The following is a 23,130-nucleotide window of genomic DNA, read 5'->3' on the forward strand; positions in this document are numbered from 1 at the left end:
ACGTTTATGGCCAGGAATGATTGGTACGCTTATTGGTACTGGTCACTGGCTAAAGGTTTAATTGGGGCAGAGAGCTGGAACACCTGCACTGAAAGGCTAGGGTATATTTCTGGCCTAAGTCTCCTCACAACATAGTCTCTCAATTTCAAAGGCAAGAAATCTGAGACAGGCTAATTTTTTTTCTAACTCAGAATTGGAAACAGCATACCATCTCTTTCATTATACTCTATTCATTAAAATTTAAGTCAAAAGTTTATTATATTGCATTTCTTTTATGTTCTGGTCCTGGGCTTGAACTCAGGGCCTAGGTGCTGTCCCTGAGTTTCTATTGCTCAAGGCTAGTGCTCTACAACTAGAGCCACAACTCCACTTCTGGCTTTTTCTGACTTTCCTACCAGGCTGGTTTGAACCGTGATCTCAGATCTCAGATTTCAGCCTCCTGAGTAACTAGCGACAAGCACCAGCCACCAGTGCCTGGCTATATTGTATTTTTTAGGCTACAAATAATAGTGACTTCTTCAAAATGTTGCCCAATTATACACCTGGCCTCAAGATTTAGTTGCCTAAATTATAGCATCAAGCTTATGCTTGTAGTGTAGAATTACTATCATTATCAGATCCAAATGACACTTGAATATAGCCTCTTGTCTTTTTTTTTTTAATTGTGAGAATACCATACAGAGGAATTACAATTACATGGGCAAGATAATCTTGTTTTGTTGTTGTTGTTGGTGGTGGTGGTGGTAGTGGGAACTGAACTCTAGGCCTGAACACTGTCCCTCAGTTCTTCAGCTCAAGGCTAGAGCTCTAGAACTTGAGCCATAGCACCACTTCTGGCTTTTTCTGCTTGTGTGGTGCTGAGGAATTGAACCCAGTGCCTCATGCATGCAAGGCAAGCACTCCACCACTGAGCCATCTTCCCAGCCCGAATATAGCCTCTTAAACACCATTCTTCTCCATATCAAGAAAAAAGAGATAAGTTTGAGACCACACATACACCCAATATTCTGCTAAACTACTACAAGCCTCCCACCCCTCAGAAGTACAACAGAGGAACTCAAGATGGCACTGATGAATTCTGACATTTTGCTGATTAGGAATTAGTATTGAAAGTAGGAATCATTCTCCCTGACTCTTTTGCCATATCCATTTGGATTACTTGTTTTGTTTGCAAAAGAAATAAACAGTATATGAAGCTAAGTAACTTTTTCCAGGCTGCTTCTTTCTGTACAATTTCAAATGTCCCGTGAGCCTTCTCATTTTCAGTGTCTCACTCCTTTTGACTTTAAGGTATCATGTAATGCTTTTGCTACCCCACTTCTCAAGAGAGAACTATTACTTAGAAATATATATATATATATATATATACATATATATACTTCTTGGAAATATATATGTATACACATATATACTGAATTCAATAATTCCTGTTTCCTTTCTATTAGTTGTTCTTACTTTAGCTAATGCTTCAAGACACTTCTAACTCAGTTGCTTTGCCTCGAGTGCCAATCCTTCCCTGGATTCAGTGTCACTTTCTTCACTGAGAGAGGAAAAAAAAACTGGTTAAAGTCCCCATGCTCCCATGATTGTTCATTCTTCTCCTTGGCTTTGAACAGCTTAGCATGTAGACTCTAGGCTTCTACCATGAACCATTGTCCCAGAAGACTTGGATATGAACAGAGGACTGATTACCCCCCAGAGATATGCCACCAAATGGGAACACAGTCAACAGGTCTAAACAACACGAAGATCATGTATATTGCTTCTAATTAGATCTGGAGAATGCTGTGGCCAGATCTCTAGTCATGTAGTTTCCTCCTAGAGAGACACGGTACTACCTCGAGAGCAGAGCAGTGTTTTCCCAGAAGGTCGCCTCCTTTGGATCTCCCCTCCCCTAGCAGAAGGTCTGTTTATCTTCAGTAAACTCCTGCCATTTTGCTTTTCCCTCTCTGCAGACTCATTCTTTGAAACCAAGGCGACAAAAAATCTGTCCTAGATGTTACTGTTTTTCATACCAACTGGCCTTAAAGCCTTTCCGATCAATCTCCCAATGGCCCAATAACAGTAGGTGTAAAACTCATTTTGACTTTTTCTTTTCTAGGTCCTTTCTGCGTCTACCTACAAATGCATCTTAGCGTCTTAAGTGTTTTTCCTTAATAACAAAAATCTTTTATTTAATATCAGTATCTGTTCTAGTTGTTAATATATAATTCAATGTCTCAAAGCGCCATTCATTTTGATCCATTTGAGCAAAGTCTAAGACTAAGGCATATATTTTCTGGGCAGTGAGGACTAATTGCATAGAGATATATTATGCTGGGGTTTCTCTGGTGAGAACAGACAACGGATTGTATATATTTGCTACATTTAATCCCTTCCCGGAGACCATACAAGGAACTCTAGGGTCAACTGTCCCAGTGAGTTAAAAGGCAAAACCGCAGAAACCGCAGAAACCGCCAGTGGGGCGTGGTTTGTGGTACAGTTTGTAGAACAGGAATAGCTTTCTCAGAGTGGACAAGGTAAGAAAACAGTGGCTAAGAAAAGAAAATCGGTTTCAACATAGTGTTTTGTATGTCTTGTTGCAATGGGTCATCCTGTATGCTTATTTCAGCATTTTAATATTTCCCTTCTCCTCCCCAAATTACAAAAATGTATATGCAAGATGCGGGGCACCGGAATCAAATACAGGGGTTATACTATGGGGGAAAGAATATACAAAAGAAACAACAAAAGAAAAACATATAGTACATTATAAGTACATTAAAAAAACAACAGCAAGAAAGGTAAAACCTCTTCTTGAAAATGTACTTTATAACTTTGGTGGGCGGGGTGGGGGGGTAGTTGGGGATGTGGGGACCAAAGAGGTGGTAGGGGAAAAACAAAGAAAGGGGTAAAAATGCTCGATAGGAAATGGACTCATTACCCTACTTGTGTAACTATAACCCCTCTGTGCAGTATCTTTACAACAAAAAATATATTTAAAAAGAAAGAAAATCGGGCTGGTATTAAAGTTCGGCTGGAAATCTTAAAGGAGAATGGAGCACCTTAGCGATTCTATTATCAATGCGTGCATCCTCATGACTATGACTTTGAAAGGTGCTTAAAAACATAAGGTGCAGCTGGGCGCCAGTGGCTCAGGCCTGTAATCTTAGCTACTCAAGGAAGCCGAGACCTGAGAATCACGGTTCAAAGCCAGCCCAGGCAGGAAAGTCCGTGACATTGTTATCAATGGCTCAAGTGGTAGAGCGCTAGTCTTGAACTGAAGAGCTGAGGGACAGCGCCCAGGTCCAGAGTTCAAGCTCCTGGACCAACAACAACAACAACAACAACAACAACAAAGTATATCAATCAGACTTTAAGGACATAAAGAGGATTTTGTCTGTAATGAAATATCGATAATCTAACACAAATCTTTACATTTGAATTTTAAGGTCTAGAGTGCTTTACTGTTATTGACTAGCATTGTTGGCTTAACAAGAATTTGTTTCATGAATACACAACTGATTGCCTGAATGATGCCTATTGAGAAATTCTTTTACAAAAATTATTATTGAAATGGCTAAGTATAAAGTATTTTTATTGTTAAAGTATTGCAAGACTAAGACTTTTTATTAGTAATTATAACCACACCTGTAATGATCACATAAAAATACGTGAAGATAAATCTTATTTTTGTGTTACATGGAATGGAGAAGAATTTAAGGGTTTAAAATTGGGTCTACCACTGACCAGGTGTGCAAGCTTGGGTAAATTACCTGGCCTTTCTCTGTTGTCCATTTTGAAATACTTAATGGTATTTCTAAACCTACAGAATTGTTGAGAGGATTAAAACTGTATGAGACACATACACATTGCATAGAATAATAGGCAGTACATGCATAGGATGTTCTAAGAAAACTAATTCCAAATCTTATTAAAACTAAGGGTCTCTCTCATCTGAGGAATTAGGCAGTATTTCTAAGGGTTAAATGTCCTTCAATATTTATTTTAATTTAGAATGAAAACAACAAAAGTCTTTATAATGCTAATAACATATTTTTGCTTTGTCAGGTGGGAAGTTTGACCTGAATTAAATAGTAGTGTGATTTTTGTTCCTTAATGTCACTCCTGTTTATAGGTGAATTATATTTGTAAAAAATGGTATTTTAAGTAGACTGGGTATTAATGAATGAACTTTACCTATTCATAAGACCTTATGAATAAGAAAATAAATTATAAATTCAGAAAATTTTGTATGAAAAACAATAGCTACACATAATTCTTCAAATTTTTCATAGTCCATACCTGAAAAATAAATTCTTTTTGCTGGTCCTAAGACTTGAATTCAGGGTCTGGGTTCTGTCCTTGAGCTTTTTTGCTGAAGGTTAGTGATCTACCACTTGAGCCACAGCTCCAATTCTGACTTTTATTTATTTTGGGGGGTAGTTTATTGGGGATAAGAGTGTCATAGAGTTTCCTGCCTGGGATGACTTTGAATTGCAACCTTCAGATCTTAACTCCTGAGTAGCTAAGATTACAGGTGTGAAAAAAAAGTGCATGTTTTTGGAGAGTTGGTGGCTCAAAAAGAAAAAAAAATAAGACAAAGGAAGATAAAAAATAATAATCAAAAGTAATGTTTGTTAGGAAAAGTGTTATGCAGCATTTGGCACAAATCACTTTTTTCTGTATTACCTATCTTCTGCTTATCTAAAAAGATGGAAAAATACCACTTTGTACATTTAATATATGATAAAAATGAATATGTGATAAAAATAAAAAACTGAATTAGTATTATTTATTTTACAGGTTAAAAATGAGATAAATACAATGAACGAGTGTGATGACTTTTCTCTGTCATCTGAAATCAGCTCCGAATGCTGTGAGGTGTCTGATCCGAACTATGATGACATTTTGGTGTTACTCGAGCAACTTAGAATTAAGTATAATGGTAAGATGTTTGCATACATATGATCTTTGACAGTAATACATGAGCAATGTTCAGTACTGCACCATAGAACACTGTGGTGTTCACATGAGCAATGTACATTATATTAAAAATGGATAAAACGGCTGCAGATGTAGTCAGAGGCAGCATTTGGTTAGCATGTGCAAGGTCCTGTATTTGATCCCCTTTATTGCAAACAAAAAAAAATAATGAACGCATTCAGGCTTTTGGTTGACTCTTGTTTCTCCCTTTTCCTTGAATATTAACACATTATTAGATCAGTTACCATCATCTCTGCATTGACTGCTGTAGTAACCTTATAAATGTTATGTCTGTTATGACTTTTCCAAAAATCATGATCTAATCAGCAACTATAATTACATATTTTTAAAATTTCAGACATAGTCATGTGCACTCATTTCTTAAATACAAGCTATGATTTTGTATTGCTAATAAAAAGATAATTATCTTATTCCTCTAGCTTTTTGTAAGATACAAGTACATTTTAATAAAGGAAACATCAACATTGAAGGCTCAGACATTGTTGGGGTACTTGAAAATTTCCCACTTCTTCCTCCCACCTTGCTAGCATCTTTGTAGGGGAAAACGGTGACAAGGCTTCTTCAGAAAGTAGAGCAAGCAGGAGACTTTCTTTTCTAGGGCTGCCTCGCTGTCAGGTGGTGTTTTTGTGTGCCTCTTGCCTACCTTCTGCACCCCTGCCAGAGTGCCCTGTGGAGTTCAGGGATGGTGCTGTACAGGGGGCAGAGGGCACAACAGCTGGTGGAGACAAAAGATGGAGGCAGGAGTGAAATGGAGTGCAGGGTGAGCCAGCCATAGGTGGAGAGGAGGAGGGAAAAGAAGGAAGAGAGGTCAAAGAAAACCAAAGAACCATGGTATGGCACCACAGTCTAATAGCTAACTCTTGTCTGAGCATGAGTCCCTGTGCACTTCATTTTTCTTCATACTAGCTAGATATTCCTGCTGAGACACTGCCAGCACAGACACTAGGATCTCATCATCATCCCAATAACTCAGACCAAAGACAGAGGCCATTGAGGAACAGGAACAGAATCCTATTTGCAGTGGCTGAGCGATCAAGCCAAAACAGGCCTGCCAGGTCCTAGGCATCAGCCAGACTCCTCTAGCTTCATCCTGCATCTTTATGTCCCAGCTATACTGCCTTGTATATGTTTCTGCAACAGGTACTTTTTGTTCAAGGAGCTTTACTGACCTCTAGCTGATGTATAACCAACTGCACATGATGTATAACATGTGCCACTTGACAAGCTTTGACTTACCCATTAAACATATCCAATCACTATAAAGAAGATTGTTTAAATCCACCATTCACAAAATGTCTTCATATTCTTTCATCTTCCCCCATTAAGAGACTGAAAATTGTTTTACAGTTCTCTATTCCTTTTACCATTATAATGTTCATATAATATTGTCATAATATTGTTCATAGAATATTTTCAGTATTTTTAATATTGACGTTAATGTGTATAATGTAATTAAGATGTTTTTCATTTTCATTGCACTAATGACTTGAGCATGTTATCATTATATTTTTCAGTTATATAAGCTGGTAAAATCTTTTAAAGTCTTCTGCCAGTTAAAAATTTAGATCATGATTTGTTAGTTTATAAGAGTTATTTGTAAATAGAAAGACTTGAAAATTTATATTAAATGAAGTAAGCCAAGCCCAAAGAAACATAGGTCCCATGGTTTCTCTTATCTGCAATAACTAGTATATGTCTAGGACAAGCACAAAAGTTCAAAGCTATGTATGTACATATGACCACATAAGATGATGCTAAATGAAATGAACCCCAAGATAGAGACACAAAGGGTTTTTTTATTTTTATTGTGTTGTTTTTAATATAGTTATAATGTACCATCTGATTTTTTGTTTCTTTTGTATGTTTTTGCCCATGGTATGTTTTCACTATATTTGATTCCAGTGCCCTACATATTGTATATACATTTTTCTAATTTGGGGAGGGGAAGGGAAATTACAAAATGCTGAAATAAGGATACAGGCTGACCCATTGTAACAATCAGATGTACAAGACACTATGTTGAAAATGAACTTTACAACTTCGGGGCGGAGGGAAGAGGGGAGGGATTGTAGGGGAAAAACACAGGAAGGGGTAACAATACTAGACAGGAAATGTACTCATTACCTTGCTCATCTAACTACAATCCCTCTGTACAGTATCTTTACAATAAAATATATATTAAAAAAGTTATTTGTAGAATCTACATATGATTAATAGCAATGTTATTTTTTGCGATTTTTTTCCCAGTTTGTGGATTGACTATATATCTCCTTAATAAATATCTTGTAAAAGCATTATTGTGGTTTTCCAGTATAGGATCTTACGTATGGTAGGCAAGCTCTCTATGTTTGTGTTACAACCCCAGTTACTATTTACTACTATAATTTGAAGAAAAAAAGTTTTAAATTTTGAAGTCCAATTTATTCACTTGAGCAAATATGAATTCTAAACATACTATAGTAGTGCAGTTACATAATTTCACAACTTCATGACTGTTTACTGTCTCCTCACTTAAAACTAACAGTCTGTATTGAAAATTATGTTTTGATTCATTCTAATATTTTATTGTAAATTTGTTCTTATGGTGACAAATTATATAATAATTTTTTTTAATTTTGTATCTCCAGGGTACATGGTTTATGTGAAAATTATCTAAAAGTGTAAAAAATCTTTAAAACAATTCAAATGCTTGAAAACTCTCTCAGTTCAAATTTCAACTGTAGGTAGAACTGTCTGTCATCATTCAGTTTGATTTCTCTCAGTTTGTATCAGATCTACAAGCTCAACCTGTTGTTTAATTATATTTAATGCCTATGTTTCTATTTTTGAACTTCAATTTGGTATATAGTTGAATTTCATATAAACAGCTTGACCTCTCTGTAATTATTTCACATTTTCCTTCCCATAATATCAGGTAGTTTTCAGTCACACATTTGTTCTTACTGCCTGATAATTGTTAAAGGAGGTCCTTGCAAATCTATAGGGTTCTTTACCTGCACTGCTCTGTCCTCTACAGGGTTCTATCCTGTGATCTTTATCTCAGGGATTCAACTGACTGCCTTGGTTTCAACTAGCTCTCAGCTTTTACCCCACAGCTCAAGTAATCTAGTATAGACTATTTCAGTTCCTTCTCTCCATGTAATATCATGGGAAGTACTTTAGAGCAAGGAGTTAGGACATGGAACAGTCTACTTTATTTGCTTCCTATCAGATATCATGAACTAAAATCTATTTTTTTCTGAAAAGTGCTTTAGATATTTGGTACGTTAATTGCTTCAGAAACAAAATTCATACCTATGAGTCCATGGTGGCCAGAAGCAGATACAAAAGATCCTCAGCACTTCCTCTAGGTTGGCCAGAATGTTCCCTTTCCTCCTCTGCCTATCTGCTTCCTGCTCATCCTTCTTTTCTCAGTTCAATTTACATATAATTCACTTGGCTGATTACATTACTCTTTTGTCTTATATAATCTGTTCTAAGGAATTGTGGTCATTTTTGTCTTTCATCTGCGCTAGACTTAGAACTTGAGCATGCTTTTATCTGTTTTATCTGCAGAACTTAGTATAATGTGTTCTACATTGTATTCTACAGTGGTTAGTGTATAAATATGACAGACTTTGTATTTGACAAGTTATATATATTTCATGTGTATCTTGTCTTCTCCCTCATATAGATCCCGGTAGGATATTGAAAATCCAAGATACATTTCATTCATATAAAAGATTATTAAAACTTAAATGTAGCCACTACGAAGCACTGAAAGGAAAGACTGAACAAATGAAAGAGAATATTAGTACACTACAAAAGGAGCTGTCAGAAGAAGAGCATGCAAAAGCAGAACAGGAGCAGGAGCTCCGCAATTTGAGGTAAGATACAGGTAAGATGTCTTTGCTTGGACATGAGAAATTAAACAGGACTCTAACATTCACACAATGAGACCAAAGTGGGTTATTCTTAGGATATGATCACAAAGGCTCAATAGTTGTGTGCATACAATCATATAAAATGATGTTTATCAAAATGCCAAGAAGTGAGAACAAGAGGATTTTTTTATTGTTTTACTTTTTGTGTTTTTGCTCCCTTTGTTGACGTTTTATACTTCTGCACTTTTTTGTATTGGTATGTAAGTTGGTTTGTTTTGGAGAGGGGAAGGGGAAGCACAGAAATGGTGGGACGAGGTGAACTAATGCAATAGTGATTGTATTTGGTTGAGATTTCATTGTATTTCTAGTTAATTTATAAACTCATTTGTAGGCAATAAATATAGAAAATTCATTTAAACTATGCTTTTATTGAGGCATAAGTATGGCTAAATAAAAATAAGTTTTACATTTGTCGATATACTGAATAATTTCATAATCGCTTTTCCATAATATTTGTAAGAGATAAAAATGAAATTTACAGATTAGCAGAATATTGTTTCACTATAACCTTTCAAGTTTATGTGTCCTTTGGAAGAGGTTGATGAGAGAATTTTTAAATATGAGAACTAAAATAAAATGTTCAAAAGCATAGAAATTTTATTAAGATAACAGATGAACAGTCAGACTATAAATTGCATTTTTCTACCAAAATGAATTTTAAGATAGGTACATTTAATTGCAGGTTTGCCTTAAAACAAGAAGAAGAAAAGAGAAGAAATATTGATGGGCTTTATGAAAAAATTAAAGTACAGTTAAGAGATAAAGAAGAGCAATATAAAAATGTAGTTAAAAGGAGACAAAAACTTGATATTTCTGTTAGGACACTGGGTATGGAACTGAAAACTGTAAAAAATGACTTGAGTCAGGTAATGAATATTGGGTAAAATTCAAATTTCTCATTTTATTTCACAGATAGTTATGCTTTTGATTCAAGATGTATATTGTCATATGTTGCTTAATAATAAAAATCCAATCTGAGAAATATTTGGTAATTTTATAACTGTGCAAACATCCCTCATGTACATTTATATGAGCTTAAGACATCGACCACATCACAAGCCATGTAACCTATGGTCAAACCATATGGCCAGAGTATATGTAGTTGCTGCTGATTGAAACCCTGATATGTGTAATGTAAATATATTTAGATTTAAAACAAATTATCACCTCTACTTAAAGAAACTAGGAGGATCATAACTAAAATTATTTATTGTAAATCTTGGCATCTAATAGATGATCATGATATATTTTATGAATGAAGATTGGAATCTAATCATTAGTAGTAATGTAACTTAGGCATATTTATGTTAATATACACTGAGTTTAAAAGTACTGTAAAACAAGTTGCACATTTTTAAAGTAATCTTAATGCATAATACAATATCTGTATTTACAAAGTTTCTGTTTTTAAGCAATTTAAATACCATTTTGCAGTGAAATTTTGATTAACTAATGTGAGTGAAAAGTTCTTGTATTTTAAGAGTTTCATCTTTCAAAGGTTTGGTTAATGTTCTTCCCTTAACTAAGACTTTAGACACCCAAATGATGTGAGACTAAAAACTTAATTAAATGGTTTTTTTTCTAGGCTATACAGGAACGAAATGATATCCGGAGAAAACTTTCTGAAGAACAAAGTGCCAGAATATTACAAGATGAAATTGTGGAAAATAACCTTTCCAAGCAAAAGGAAATGGAGATGTCTAAAGAGAAAATGAGTGCTGAGGTATATTCTCTAGTCTTTCTAAATCTGTGTGTATACATTCTGCTGAGTGCAGAATATGATAATATGCTAGATCCATAAGACAGCATGTTAGAATTTAAAACCCTATGTGTAATAGAGTTAATATTTGAGGGATATGCTGTTCTAGTCCCACTGGATAAGTAATATTCTTTTTTTGGGGGGGGTCGTGGGGCCTGAACTCTGGGCCTTGGCGCTGTCCCTCAGCTCTTCAGCTCACGACTAGCACTCTACAACTTGAGCCACAGCGCCATTTCCGGCTTTTTTTTCCCCTGCTTATGTGGTGCTGAGGAAGCGAACCCAGGGCCTCAAGCATGCAAGGCAAGCACTCTACCACTGAGCCACCTTACCAGCCCTGGATAAGTAATATTCTTAAATCAACTTCATTTGCCTCCAGAAACCATGTAGGAAACATATAGCATGATTTCATATAATGAAATAGACCTTACTATTTTCCATAGGAATTGATTTTTTTCATGATCAAATAATCTTTGCTACTATGATACATATTATAATTTGGGGCAAGAGAGGGGGAAGATACAGACAGAGAGGGAGAGGGAGAAAGAGAAGAAAAGAAAAAAAGAAAGAGAGGAAGAAAAAGGAAAGAGAAAGAAAGAAAGAAAGAAAGAAAGAAAGAAAGAAAGAAAGAAAGAAAGAAAGAAAGAAAGAAAGAAAGAAAGAAAGAAAGAAAAAAGAGAGAAAGGAGAATATTGTAAGAGCACAATTATTATTATTGTTGTTATTGTTATTATTATTCCATAATCCACATCTGCTCAGATGTACTGTTTAATTTTATCTCCCAATACTACAGAGAGGAAGTTGATATTATTCCCACTTAATGATGACAAAATTAAGACATAACAAAATTAACTTGCTCAACCTCAATGATGAGCAGGAAGTCAGATCTGACATTCAGGCCACTTTGTACAAACTGCCTGTTATACTGATTTATAACATGTTTATTTTTCACTTAAAGGACTGCATTGATTATTAACATATGCAGTATAGTTGTGATCATTTATCTCCTTGAGGTTTGCAAATCATCCTTGATGAAATGGTGCTAAGAATATAAAATATAAATTCTTACTATATGGGATTGTCACTTTCCCTCATTTCATCAATATTGTCAATATGAATGTCTGGAAAAAACATAATTTTAAATGAAAAATAATATGTTGCAGTTCTGTAGCCTAGAGAGAGAGAGAGAGAGAGCACACCATGGTCAATATATTTATTTAAAGTGTTAATTTAGACTATGTGTTAAATTTCTAATGTAATAGCTCAGTTAATCTGTGGCTATATAGCACAAATTTGTCATAATAATATATGAAATTTCTGTATTTTAATGAAATTTTACCTCAGAACTGCCTATTTTTCCAATTATTACTAAAATATTTTTCTTTGTTTCAGTTGCAAGAATTACAAGATCTACACAAAAGCAATGAACAATATGCAGAGATGATGCAAAAACTCACACAAAAGTATAAATACCTTGAGCATTTACAAATCAAATAAGAATGAGAATCATAACTTATGACAACAAATGCATTTATATAAAGGCTATAGAAATTTTCACCCTGAAATATGAATTTAGGGCTAGGAGTATACCCCAGGTGTACAGTTCATACATTGTCATAAATTCAATCCAGCACTGCAAAACTAAGAAAGAAAGAATGAAAGAAACAAGAACAACAAATTATATTGGCTCTAAAGTTGTACATCATTCACAAAAGATAGGTAGAATTTGATGCATTTATCAGTTGACAAATTTTTATGAATTCAAGTTGTTTCCCATTTTTATTTATTTTATTTTAAAAAATATTTTCTTATCTTTAAGTAGTTGTTCAAAGGAGTTGTCACTGAGAAAAGCACTCCATGAGTTCAATGTGTCTTGATCAATGTCACCTATCCTTCCCAAAACACCCCTTTCCCTCACTTTTCTTAAATTTTGTAGGCTATACATTGAAGTTTTGACTGAATTTACATGATTTTTTTCAAAATTATTTGACATTTTAAAGCTTTATATGAGGATAATTATATCAAAATGTACATTTTAGGCTTGAACTTAAAATTCTCACGTTAAAAAGTACAGTAAAGGAAGGAAAAGAGCAAATTGAACAGATGAAAAAAGTTTCTGCAAATGAAAACTTGGTAAGTCTTTCCATATTAATTTCTATTATACTGAAAAGGAAGTTTTCTTTCTCTAATATTATAGTATTAGTAAATAGAAATATTTTACTTGGTAAAATATCACTGATAAAACAGTCATTGTGTTCATGCTGACACTAGTTGCTAGATGTATGGCAGCTCCTATCTATGGAACAATTTACTGAGTTCATGAAGTTAATGACTCAATAAAATAATAAGCCAGACACAGGTGGCTATGCCTATAATCTTATGTAGTTCAGAGGCTGAGATCTAAGGAACATGGATCTAACAAAACCAGGTGTAAGAAAGTCCATGAGACTCATACTCTAATTAACAAACAGAAAAGCCAGAAGTGGAGCTGTGGCCCAAGTGATTAGAGTGCAAGCCTGGAACACAAACCCTCAGGGACAGCATCCAGGCCCTGAGTTCAAGCCTGTACCAGAGTGCATGTGAGTGCATGTGTGTGCACACAAACACACATGCACACATACACATGCATATACACACACATAAAATTAACCAACTAGTTCTGATGATAAATCCCATGTTTACATATGATATTTTAGCCTGTTCTTCTATGGAAGGCAATGTGGGTTTTTTTTAACCTTTTGGCTATTTTGAATAATGTCAATGCACTGCAAGTTGATTTACAACTTTGAATTCCTGCTAATTATAATAATTTAAATATTATAATAAATTCAAGGATTTTCCTTAGAATTCTATTTCTTGTAGTCCAAGTGAATTTTAAGAATTATTTGTGATTTTCTCAGCAAGAATTATTAGTAGGCTATTATGAAGAAATCTTTTGTCAAATAAATTATTTTCTCTTTGGATAAAATAAAATTGACAGTGAAAAAGGAAGAAATAGCATCTTGCTTAAGTAAGATCTTATAGGTTAAGCTAGAATTCTAGGTTCAGAAACTTTTTTTTCCACTTCACCTTTGCTCACTATTATTTTAAGTACATAGAACTCCAATCTCAGAAAATACCTGTGCATTTTTCAGGATGTCAATATGGTGACATAAACAATATTTACCATATATTTACAAAACAAAATTGAATTTCCCTGTCATTCATGCTCCCTTTATAGGAATTAACATCAGAATGCTTAATGGAAAAACTTAATTTGGAACAATTAATTAATTGTTCCACCTACCTTGTTTTCTCAAGTCACAATAGTAAGATTTACAATTTTATTACTGAAAGACACAGATCAGGGCCACAGAAAGCCAAAGATTAGGGGTGCCAAAACATTTGAAGTGACTGAAGAAGAATTGAATGACTCAAGAAGAATTGAAAAATAATTTTCCCTAGATTTCATATAAACTAGTCTCACATTACCATAGATGTCATGCAAATAATGAGACAACATGATGACAAGTTTATAATAGTGCCTAAATCTTATTAAACTTATTTAAAATCAATGAGATATTTTCACCAGAAAAATACCTTCTAAAGAAACAAATTCACAGCCAGATGTGAGTGGCTCGTGCCTATGATTGTAGCTACTCATAAGGCTGTAATCTGAAGACCAGAAAGAAATGTTTATAGGACTCCATCTCTAATTGCCTAGCAAACAGCTAGAATGAAAATATGACCCAAGTGATCAAGTGCAAATCATGAGTAAGCCAGCTGAGTGAGTTTAAGGCCCTGAGTTCATGTCTTGGTAGTGGCAAAAAAATAAAAAATAAATGGGAAGAAACAAAGAGGGAGAGATGGGGGGAGGGAGAGATGGGGGGAGAGAGATGGGGTAAGAGAGGAGGAAGATACAGACAGAGAGGGAGAGGAAGAAAGAGAAGGAAAGAAAAAAGAGAAAGAGAGGAGGAAAAGGAAAAAGAAAGAAAGAAAGAAAGAAAGAAAGAAAGAAAGAAAGAAAGAAAGAAAGAAAGAAAGAAAGAAAGAAAGAAAGAAAGAAAGAAAGAAAGAAATTCAGAAAAAAAGAGAAAGGAGAACTAGAAAAGAGGAGGTAGGGGGAGGAATGAAGAAGAAAGAAAGAGAAGGAAGGAAGGAAGGAAGGAAGGAAGGAAGGAAGGAAGGAAGGAAGGAAGGAAGGAAGGAAGGAAGGAAATAAGAAAGAGGAGGAAAAGAAAGGAGAGAAGAGGGAAGAGGAAGGAGAGGGAAGGGGAAGGGAAAAGAAAAGAGAAAACAGAGGGGCTGGGAAGGTGGCGGCTCAGTGGTAAAGGGCTTGCCTGGCATGCCTGAGGCCCTGGGTTCAAAGATAGAGAGAGAGAGAGAGAGGGGGAGAGAGAGAGAGAGAGAGAGAGAGAGAGAGAGAGAGAAAGAGAGAGAGAGAGAGGAAGAGAGAGGAGAGAGGAGAGAGAGAGAGAGAGGAGAGAGAGAGAGAGAGGGAGAGAGAGAGAGGGAGGGGGAGAGAGGGAGAGAGGGAGAGAGGGAGAGAGGGAGAGAGAGGAGAGAGAGAGAGAGAGAGAGAGAGAGAGAGAGAGAGAGAGAGAGAACAGAACAGAGAACATGACATAGGAAGATTCGCTATGAAGTCTATTGTGGGAATAAAATTTTATTAAGACAGTTTTTCACCAACATCAATTTCAGCGGAATCCCCTAACTTCTCCAGAAGTTTTGTATATCATGAGTCCTTGCACCAGCAGCAACTATCTGAGTTTGTATATTGGTTATACACAACTTTTTGTTGTAGAGTCCAGGTTAGGACTCTAACACGCTCTAGTTGATTGAATTCTCCAAACAATATGATTGAGTGTTCAGAAAAAATCTTCCTTAAGCTCAGTCTGTATAACAAAAGAAAAAAAACCTACATGATAGTAAAGAAAAACAATTGTTAAATTAATTATATTGAATTCTATTAAATTACATTGGAATAAAGGGCAAAAATGCCGGACAAATCCCAATGAGGAAATGTCCTGCTCCTCAAATGAGAAAATCACCACAATCAAAGTAACATTAACCAGAATCAACATCAAATTGGTGAAATTATCTGTCTATAGAACTGATATGCACTAAATGATAGACTGTGAGAAGAAAACTAGAAGGAAGAAAGGCAGTCTAGACTATGTAAAAAAAGCCAGGGGTAGGGGCTGGGAAGGTGGCTCAGTGGTAGAGCACCTGCCTTGCATGCATGAGGCCCTGGGTTCAATTCCTCAGCACCACATAAGCAAAAAGAAAAAAGCCGGAGTTGGCACTGTGACTCAAGTGGTAGAACACTAGCCTTGAGCTGAAGAGCTGAGGGACAGTGCCCAGACCCAGAGTTCAGGCCCCATGACCAACCCTCACCCTACCCCCAAAAAAGCCAGGGCTAAAATTGTGGATTAGGCAAACAGAATTAAATTTTAAAGGAGAAAGAATTTGTAAAGAGCATGAGATTAAACACAGTGGCTTTTAACATTAAAAATAAAATGTGACTGGAGAGCAGAGGGAAGGCATAGTTGTTATTAGCACTTGCTACTGAGAAGTAAAGCACAATAAGGAAGTTATAAAGCCCTGATGATCTTCCAATTTTTATTGGAAGTGTAGAATTTAATCTCAGGTTTTATAAAAAAAAAAAAGAAAGAAAGAAAAACCTTCACTATTGAAAAGGTTCATTTGTAAGGAGACCATGCATTAAAAATATTAAAGTCAAACTGGGACATGACAACTGCAGGCAGTTGCTGGCCTTTTACCTACCTCCCCAGCTCCTCCCTCCCCTGCCCCCCGAAGTTGTAAAGTTCATTTTCAACATAATGTCTTCTATATCTCATTGTTACAATGGGTCAGCCTGTATCCTTATTTCAGCATTTTGTTATTTCCCTTCCCCTCCCCAGATCAGAAAAATGTATATACAAGATGTAAGGCACCGGAATCAAATACAGTGACAACAGGGGTTGTACCATAGGGGAAGCACTTACAAAGAAACAAAAAAAAAAACTCACATAGTACATTATAAGTACATTAAAAAGAACAATAAAGATAAAATCTCGTGTTCATTTCACTTAGCAAAGAAACAATCACCTGATTAATAAGTGGGCTAAAGACTTAAAGAGAGACTTTGCTGAAGAGGAAATAAGAATGGCCAATAGACCCATGAAGAAATGCTCAACTTCTCCAGCCATAAAAGAAATGCAAATCAAAACAACATTGAGATTCCACCTCACCCAGTTAGAATGGCTAGAATCAAGAACTCTAATAACAACAGATGCTGGAGGGGATGTGGCAGAAAGGGAACCCTACTGTATTGTTGGTGGGAGTGTAAACTTGTTCAACCACTTTAGAAAGCAGTATGGAGGTTCCTCAAAAGACTCCACATAGAGCTTCCCTAGGTCGCAGCAATCCCACTTTTTAGGCATTTATCCAAACGCTCATAAACTAGGCCATACTAAAGCTATCAGCACAACTATATTTAGCCCAGCATTATTCATCATAGCTAAGATATGGAACCAACCCAGATGCCCCTCAGTAGATGAATGGATCAAGAAAATACAGTATATGTATAGACAGACAGACAGACAGACAGATAATGATATATATGAATTCTATGCCTCCATCAGAAAGAATGACACCACCCCATTTGTTAGGAAATGGAAAGACTTGGAAAAAATTATATTAAGTAAAGTAAGCCAGACTCAAAGAAACATAGGTCCCATGGTTTCCCTTATCTGCAATAATAATATATGTCTAGGACAAGCAGAAGAGGTCAAAAGCTATGTACATATGACCGAGGTTTTTTTTAGTATTTAATTTGAAATAAGAGTTTCATAGATTTTGTTACCCAGATGGTTTCAAATCCTCAAACCTCAGTCTTCTTAGTAGCTAAGATTATAGGCAAGACCTACTGGAACTTGGATAAGCTACTGGGGTTTATACATTGATCTTGTTTCCCATTACATTGTCAATGATATTTATCAGATGTAGCAATTTTGGGGTAGAAATACCACAGTTTAGGGATAGGATTATGCCATCTTAAAATTTGGGATGTTTTCCTTCTTAATATTGGAATTCCTTTCGTTTCTTTCTCTTGAGTTACTATTCTGGCTAGGAATTTCAGTACTATTTTGAAAAGAAGTGGAGAAAGTTGATGATGTTGACTGTATGCACCCTTCTATTACATTAAGGTACACACTGTATGTTTATTCATTTATGCATGTTAAATTAATCTTGCATGTCTCAAATGAAATCAATTTGCTGATGTTCTTCAATTTGTAATGGAATTTGTGTCAAAGTTTGTGATAATCTTATTAGACAATTCTTAATCCAAAAATTCTTTTTTTGTTGTTTGTTTGTTGGTCATGGAGCTTGAATTCAGGGCCTGCACACTGTCCCTGAACTTTTTTGCTCAAGGTTAGTGCTGTTCCACTTTGAGCCACAGCACCACTTCCATTTTTCTGGTAGTTAATTGGAGATAGGAGTCTCACAGACTTTCCTTCCCAGGCTAACTTTGAACTATGATCCTTAAATCTCTGCCATCTGAGTAGCTAAATTACAGGTGTGAGCCACCAGTGCCCAATGTAAAAATTCTTTTTACCAAAGTATAGTTTTCTATTCACACAGAATACTGGTCTTGTAGAAAAAATGGAAATTGAATCTTTAAAATATGGACATTTGCATCAAGAAAATGAATTTCTTCGGCGTGAGTTGCTTTCTATGACCAGTGTCCAAAAGAAATGTAAAACACTTCAGAAGGATAAAAAGAAGTTAGAAGAAGAAATTGTAAACCTCAAAAGTCATATGGAAAAGAATATGGTAGATCTTGATCAAATGGAAAAGTACAAGCAGACGATTAAAGATGAAACTAAACAGGAATTAGAAGAAAAACTGATGCAAGTCAATCTGTTTTTACAGGTTAATTTATAATATATTTGATATTTTTAGTCCAAATTATGTTTTAGGTTTGTATGTACTTCATCTATTTCCCTATGCAATTTGTTTTGCAGATGTCTGAAAAGAATATAACATTCATCTTTCCATGTAAAAATTTCAGTTTCCACAATTATAATTACATTGATCTTGCATAATATTTTTCATAGAGAATCATTTGGCATAAAATAAATTATTTGGAGGAAAAGAAAAATGGTGATGTTGAAGCAATACAATATTTTGAATACTGTTCTTCCAAGGCATTGCTCAATTTTCCATTGATTTTATAGTTTTTTTCTTTACCAGATGACATCAATAGTAACATTAGAATGACTCAGACCTAGGGGTGTAGCTCAGTGGTAGAGCATATTCTTAAAAAATATGAGTCCTTGACTTTATTTCTAAGCATAGCTAAAGAAAAGTGATTTAAATATTTTGTAAGTCAGGTTTAATGCAGTTAATATTAAGTACTTTAACCATTGCATCTCTTTTCAAATATTTGAAATCACTCTCTGAAACAATCATTCAAAATAAAAAGAGAAAATCACAAGAATTGTTTGGGCTATAATTGTTCTTAAACTATATCTTTTTACTCTGTTGCAGAAACAAGCAGCATGTCAGGAAAAGATAGAACAGTTAAGAGATGCCTCTTCAAGAAATCATACTGAGGTCAGAATTAATGAACTGGAAACTGAACTCTCCAAATTGAGATGTCAAGTAAATGCTAGTAAAACAGAGAGTGCACACTATAAGCAACTCTATCTAAAAGAAATCAAAATTAGAAAATCATTGTCAAATCAACTAAGCAAGTAAGTCAGATTCAAATCATACAGCATAACTAAACTCAACAATTTGTCTCTAGAGAAATCTTTTTGTATGCTTTTTATTGTAAAAATATTGTACAGAGGGGTTACAGTCACATGAGCAAGGTAATGAGTACATTTCTTATCTAGCATTGTTGCCGCCTCCTTTGTTTTTCCCCTGCCATCCCTTCCCTCCCACCTCCACAACTACTACCCTCCCTCCAATGCTGTAAAGTTCATTTTCAACATAGTGTCTTGTATATCTCATTGTTACAATGGGTCAACCTGTATCCCTATTTAAGAATTTTGTTTTTTTCCTTCCCCTCCCCAAATTAGAGAAGTGTATATACAAGATGCAGGGCACCGGAATCAAGAAGAACAGTGAAAACAGGGGTTATACCATGAGGGAAGAACATACAAAGAAACAAAAAAAAAAATCACATAGTACATTATAAATATGTTAGACAAAATAGCAAGAAGGAAAAAATATCTTTGTCCCTATCTTGGGATTCATTTCACTTAACATCATCTTATATGGTCATATGTACATAGCTTTTGACCTTTTCTGCTTGTCCTAGACATGTACTAGTTATTGCAGATAGGGGAAACCATGGGACCTATGTTTCTTTGGGCTTGGCTTACCTCACTTAATATAATTTTTTCCAAGTCTTTCCATTTACTAACAAATGGGGCAATGTCATTCTTTCTGATGGAGGCATAGAATTCCATTGTGTATGTATACCACATTTTCTTGATCCATTCATCTATTGAGGGGCATCTGGGTTGGTTCCATACCTTAACTACGGTAAATAAGGCTGCAATAAACATAATTGTGCTGATAGCCTTAGTATGGCCTTGTTTGTGATCGTTTGGGTAAATGCCCAAAAGTCATAGAGGGGCTCTATGTGGAGTCTTTTGAGGAACTTCCATACTGTAAAGTAATATTTTCAATGAAACAGTGTCAGGAAATTAATGATATCTAACAGTGAACCGGAAATATAGTTTTGTAAAATAATGTTAGTAAATGAACATGCCTTTAATGCTTCATCCAAAATATTTTGTATTTTCCCCTTTTTTAGTTTCTATATAGCTTTTATTTCTCCCTTTTCAGTGTTCACATGTATTTAGGATGGTCTATTACCATGTTGCCTAAGTGTATTTTTTTTATTTTGGGTGGTTGTTTTGTTATTGAATAGGTGATGAGCTGGGGGTTACAGTTACATAGGTAAGGCAATAAGTACTTTTTTTAAAATCATTGTTACCCCATCCCTCTTTATCTCCCATTTATCCCCCCTACTCCCCACCCCCAAGTTGTGATGTTCATATCCCATATAGTGTCAAGTGAGTATCAATGTTGCTGTGGTTCATCCGTTGTTCTGCTGTTTCTGTGATTCCCTTTCCTTTCCACATACTGCATTGTCTATTATGCAAAACATGAAGTACATAACAACGAAAGAAATAGGTACCTCACATTTTGCCTAAGTGTTTTGAAGCTTTATTTTTAAAAAGACTATTATAGCCAGGTGCTCGTGGCTCACACATGTAATCCTAGCTACTCAGGAGGCTGAGATCTGATCGCCGTTCAAAGCCAGCCTGGTTAGGAACATCCAAGAGACTCTTATCTCCACTTAACCACCAGAAAACCAGAAGTGGCACTGTGGCTCACATGGTAGAGCACTGGCCTGGAGCTGAAGAGCTGAGGGACAGCACCCAGGCTCAGAGTTCAATCCCCATGACTGACAAAAAAAAAACTAGTAAGAATTCTCTAAAACAGAAATTTTAACAAGTTCAGCTATCTTTTGGAAGATTGTAACTTAAATCCAAAAGTCAAATGCTACCATTCTTCCTTTGGACATTCTGTCATTTGGTAAATTAGCTTTCTTTCCTTATTGTCTTTGCTATTACCACCAGAGAGTGCCTAAGAACAAGTGATTGTATTATAGTCTGCATAAAGGATAGCTTGTGACAAAAGAAATGATTAACCTAGCTATGCAAAAATGGTAAGAAATAATTTCTCAGTAAGTGTGAAGATATTGAAGAAGACAGAAATAGTACCAGATGTGGTAACTAATGTAGTGAGCTAATCACCTAAGGAGATGCTCTTGTTGATTTTAGTCAATTCCACAATCTCTTCCTCACTGGATGTTATTAGTCTGAATTATTCCTCAGTGCTAAAAGTTTAACAGCTCCTACATCATTTATTGGTAGGTGCAGATATTTTTTAATTTTCTCCTTAACAGGCTTATCAAAATATTTCTTATTTAGTCTTGTTTTTAAATTGTATATAACCTAAAGGAGCATAATGTGAAGTTTCAATGCACTTATCCATAGGAAATGATTACTATAGTTAAGCAAACAGTTACCCTTTAAACATAAGCATTTCTAATTGCAGCTAACATATTATTTAAGACATTGCTTAATGGAAAGTTTAATTTATTGTTCTAGCATTTTTTTATGTAAGTCATTTAAGATTCATACAGGAGCAATGACCAGTTATTTTCCTTTTTCAATGTTCACAGAACTAATGACAAGCTTGCAGAGGCTAAGACCAAACTACTTCTGGAGAAACAGTATTACAAATTTTCCCAACCTAGCAGCAAGCATACAGGACTTGTTCTAGAGTCCACTTTTGTTGGAAGTGCTAATAATAAATTTTAATCCCAAGAAGTTTTTCCCAACATTTTCCAACAGAAAACTTAACAGTTCCAAACCTCAAATCCACAGCCTCCAGTGGAGATCATGCAGAACTACAAGACCTGCCTTAGTTCCTGTTTCTCTAGGGTTTCAGATTTCTGACATCCTTCTTGGTGACTTACTGAATCAGCTAGATGACTTAAACATACTAAAGGTTATAATAATCTGTTTTAATAAAGAAAGAAAACAAAATACAATTATTAAAACTTTGCACTGCTTTCATTTCAATTCAGCAACTGTAACTTAAATAATACATACATAACTTCTTTAAAAGCTCTGAGCATGAGTGCTTATAACTGAAGAACCAGTTTAAGACACTTTGGAATAACTTTTAAATGAATTTGGTTTAATTGTTTTCTATAGAACTTTGAACTTCTCCTGCACAATCCTGTTTTTCACCATCATAAACAAATGATTAACATCCAAACATGCAACCTCAAATGGATGCTTGAAAATTAAAAGAATCTGAAATTGATATTTTTAATAAACTTGTAACAATAAAAGTATTTCTATTTTAAAGATTAAAAGTCATGATTTTCTGAAGTAAAAATACATAATTAGTGCTAATTTACTTACATAATCTTTATTGCATGCTTTGTAAAGCATGTTTACTGCTGAACATAGTTTATTGCTATCCTAATCATTATTTGTTGAATTAGTTAAATAGTATATTTACATTAATTATTATTATAATATGTATATTAGTACATGTGAATTATAAAAATTATGGGATTTAGTTTGATATTTCTTTTCATAGATATGCTACCCAAATACTCTTCTCACTCCTCCAAATACTTCCTTAATTTGCTCCTGTCCCCTCCCTTTGCAGTTCCCATATGTAGTGACCACTGCTTCATTCTTTCTTTGTAAAAGTTAGTTTAACTGAGTTCTGACTCATTTCAACATTATGTTCTCCACTTGAACCTATATAGCTACAAATTCCAGGACTTTACTTTTTATGGCTGTATCATGTGTGACTGGGCCATATTTTATTTATCAACTTATCCCTTGAAAGACATCTTAATTAATTTCATAT

At 35.0% G+C, this 23,130-nt stretch overlaps 1 protein-coding gene across 4 annotated transcripts; it reads left to right on the plus strand.

The window, feature by feature from the left end:
- The first annotated feature begins 1,735 nt into the window (after positions 1-1,735).
- Positions 1,736-22,476, plus strand: LOC138805706 (ankyrin repeat domain-containing protein 26-like). 4 transcript variants are annotated; one of them, XM_069990680.1, is made up of 10 exons: positions 1,736-1,904; positions 4,786-4,927; positions 8,660-8,852; positions 9,592-9,775; positions 10,495-10,632; positions 12,058-12,128; positions 12,705-12,798; positions 18,292-18,582; positions 19,201-19,406; positions 21,920-22,476. In XM_069990680.1, exons 2-10 carry the CDS (start codon positions 4,807-4,809, stop codon positions 22,056-22,058), a joined length of 1,437 nt encoding a protein of 478 aa, XP_069846781.1. In that variant the 5' UTR covers positions 1,736-1,904; positions 4,786-4,806; the 3' UTR covers positions 22,059-22,476. The 4 variants fall into 4 exon arrangements, with proteins under 4 accessions (XP_069846781.1, XP_069846782.1, XP_069846780.1 ...); XM_069990681.1 differs by lacking the exon at positions 1,736-1,904 and adding an exon at positions 1,977-2,064; XM_069990679.1 differs by lacking the exon at positions 1,736-1,904 and adding an exon at positions 2,437-2,519.
- Positions 22,477-23,130: the final 654 nt, after the last annotated feature.

Source organism: Dipodomys merriami, unplaced genomic scaffold, assembly GCF_024711535.1.
Source record: "Dipodomys merriami isolate MVZ:Mamm:240054 unplaced genomic scaffold, mDipMer1.0.p SCAF_4, whole genome shotgun sequence".
NCBI classification, from domain to species: domain Eukaryota; kingdom Metazoa; phylum Chordata; class Mammalia; order Rodentia; family Heteromyidae; genus Dipodomys; species Dipodomys merriami.

Excerpts from the sequence above, each read along its gene's own strand:
- LOC138805706 (XM_069990680.1), top strand. The coding sequence starts at position 4,807 with ATGAACGAGTGTGATGACTTTTCTCTGTCATCTGAAATCAGCTCCGAA. Across the intron at positions 12,129-12,704 it reads ATGCAAAAACTCACACAAAA|GCTTGAACTTAAAATTCTCA; the intron begins GTATAAATACCT and ends TGTACATTTTAG. Across the intron at positions 12,799-18,291 it reads TTTCTGCAAATGAAAACTTG|AATACTGGTCTTGTAGAAAA; the intron begins GTAAGTCTTTCC and ends CTATTCACACAG.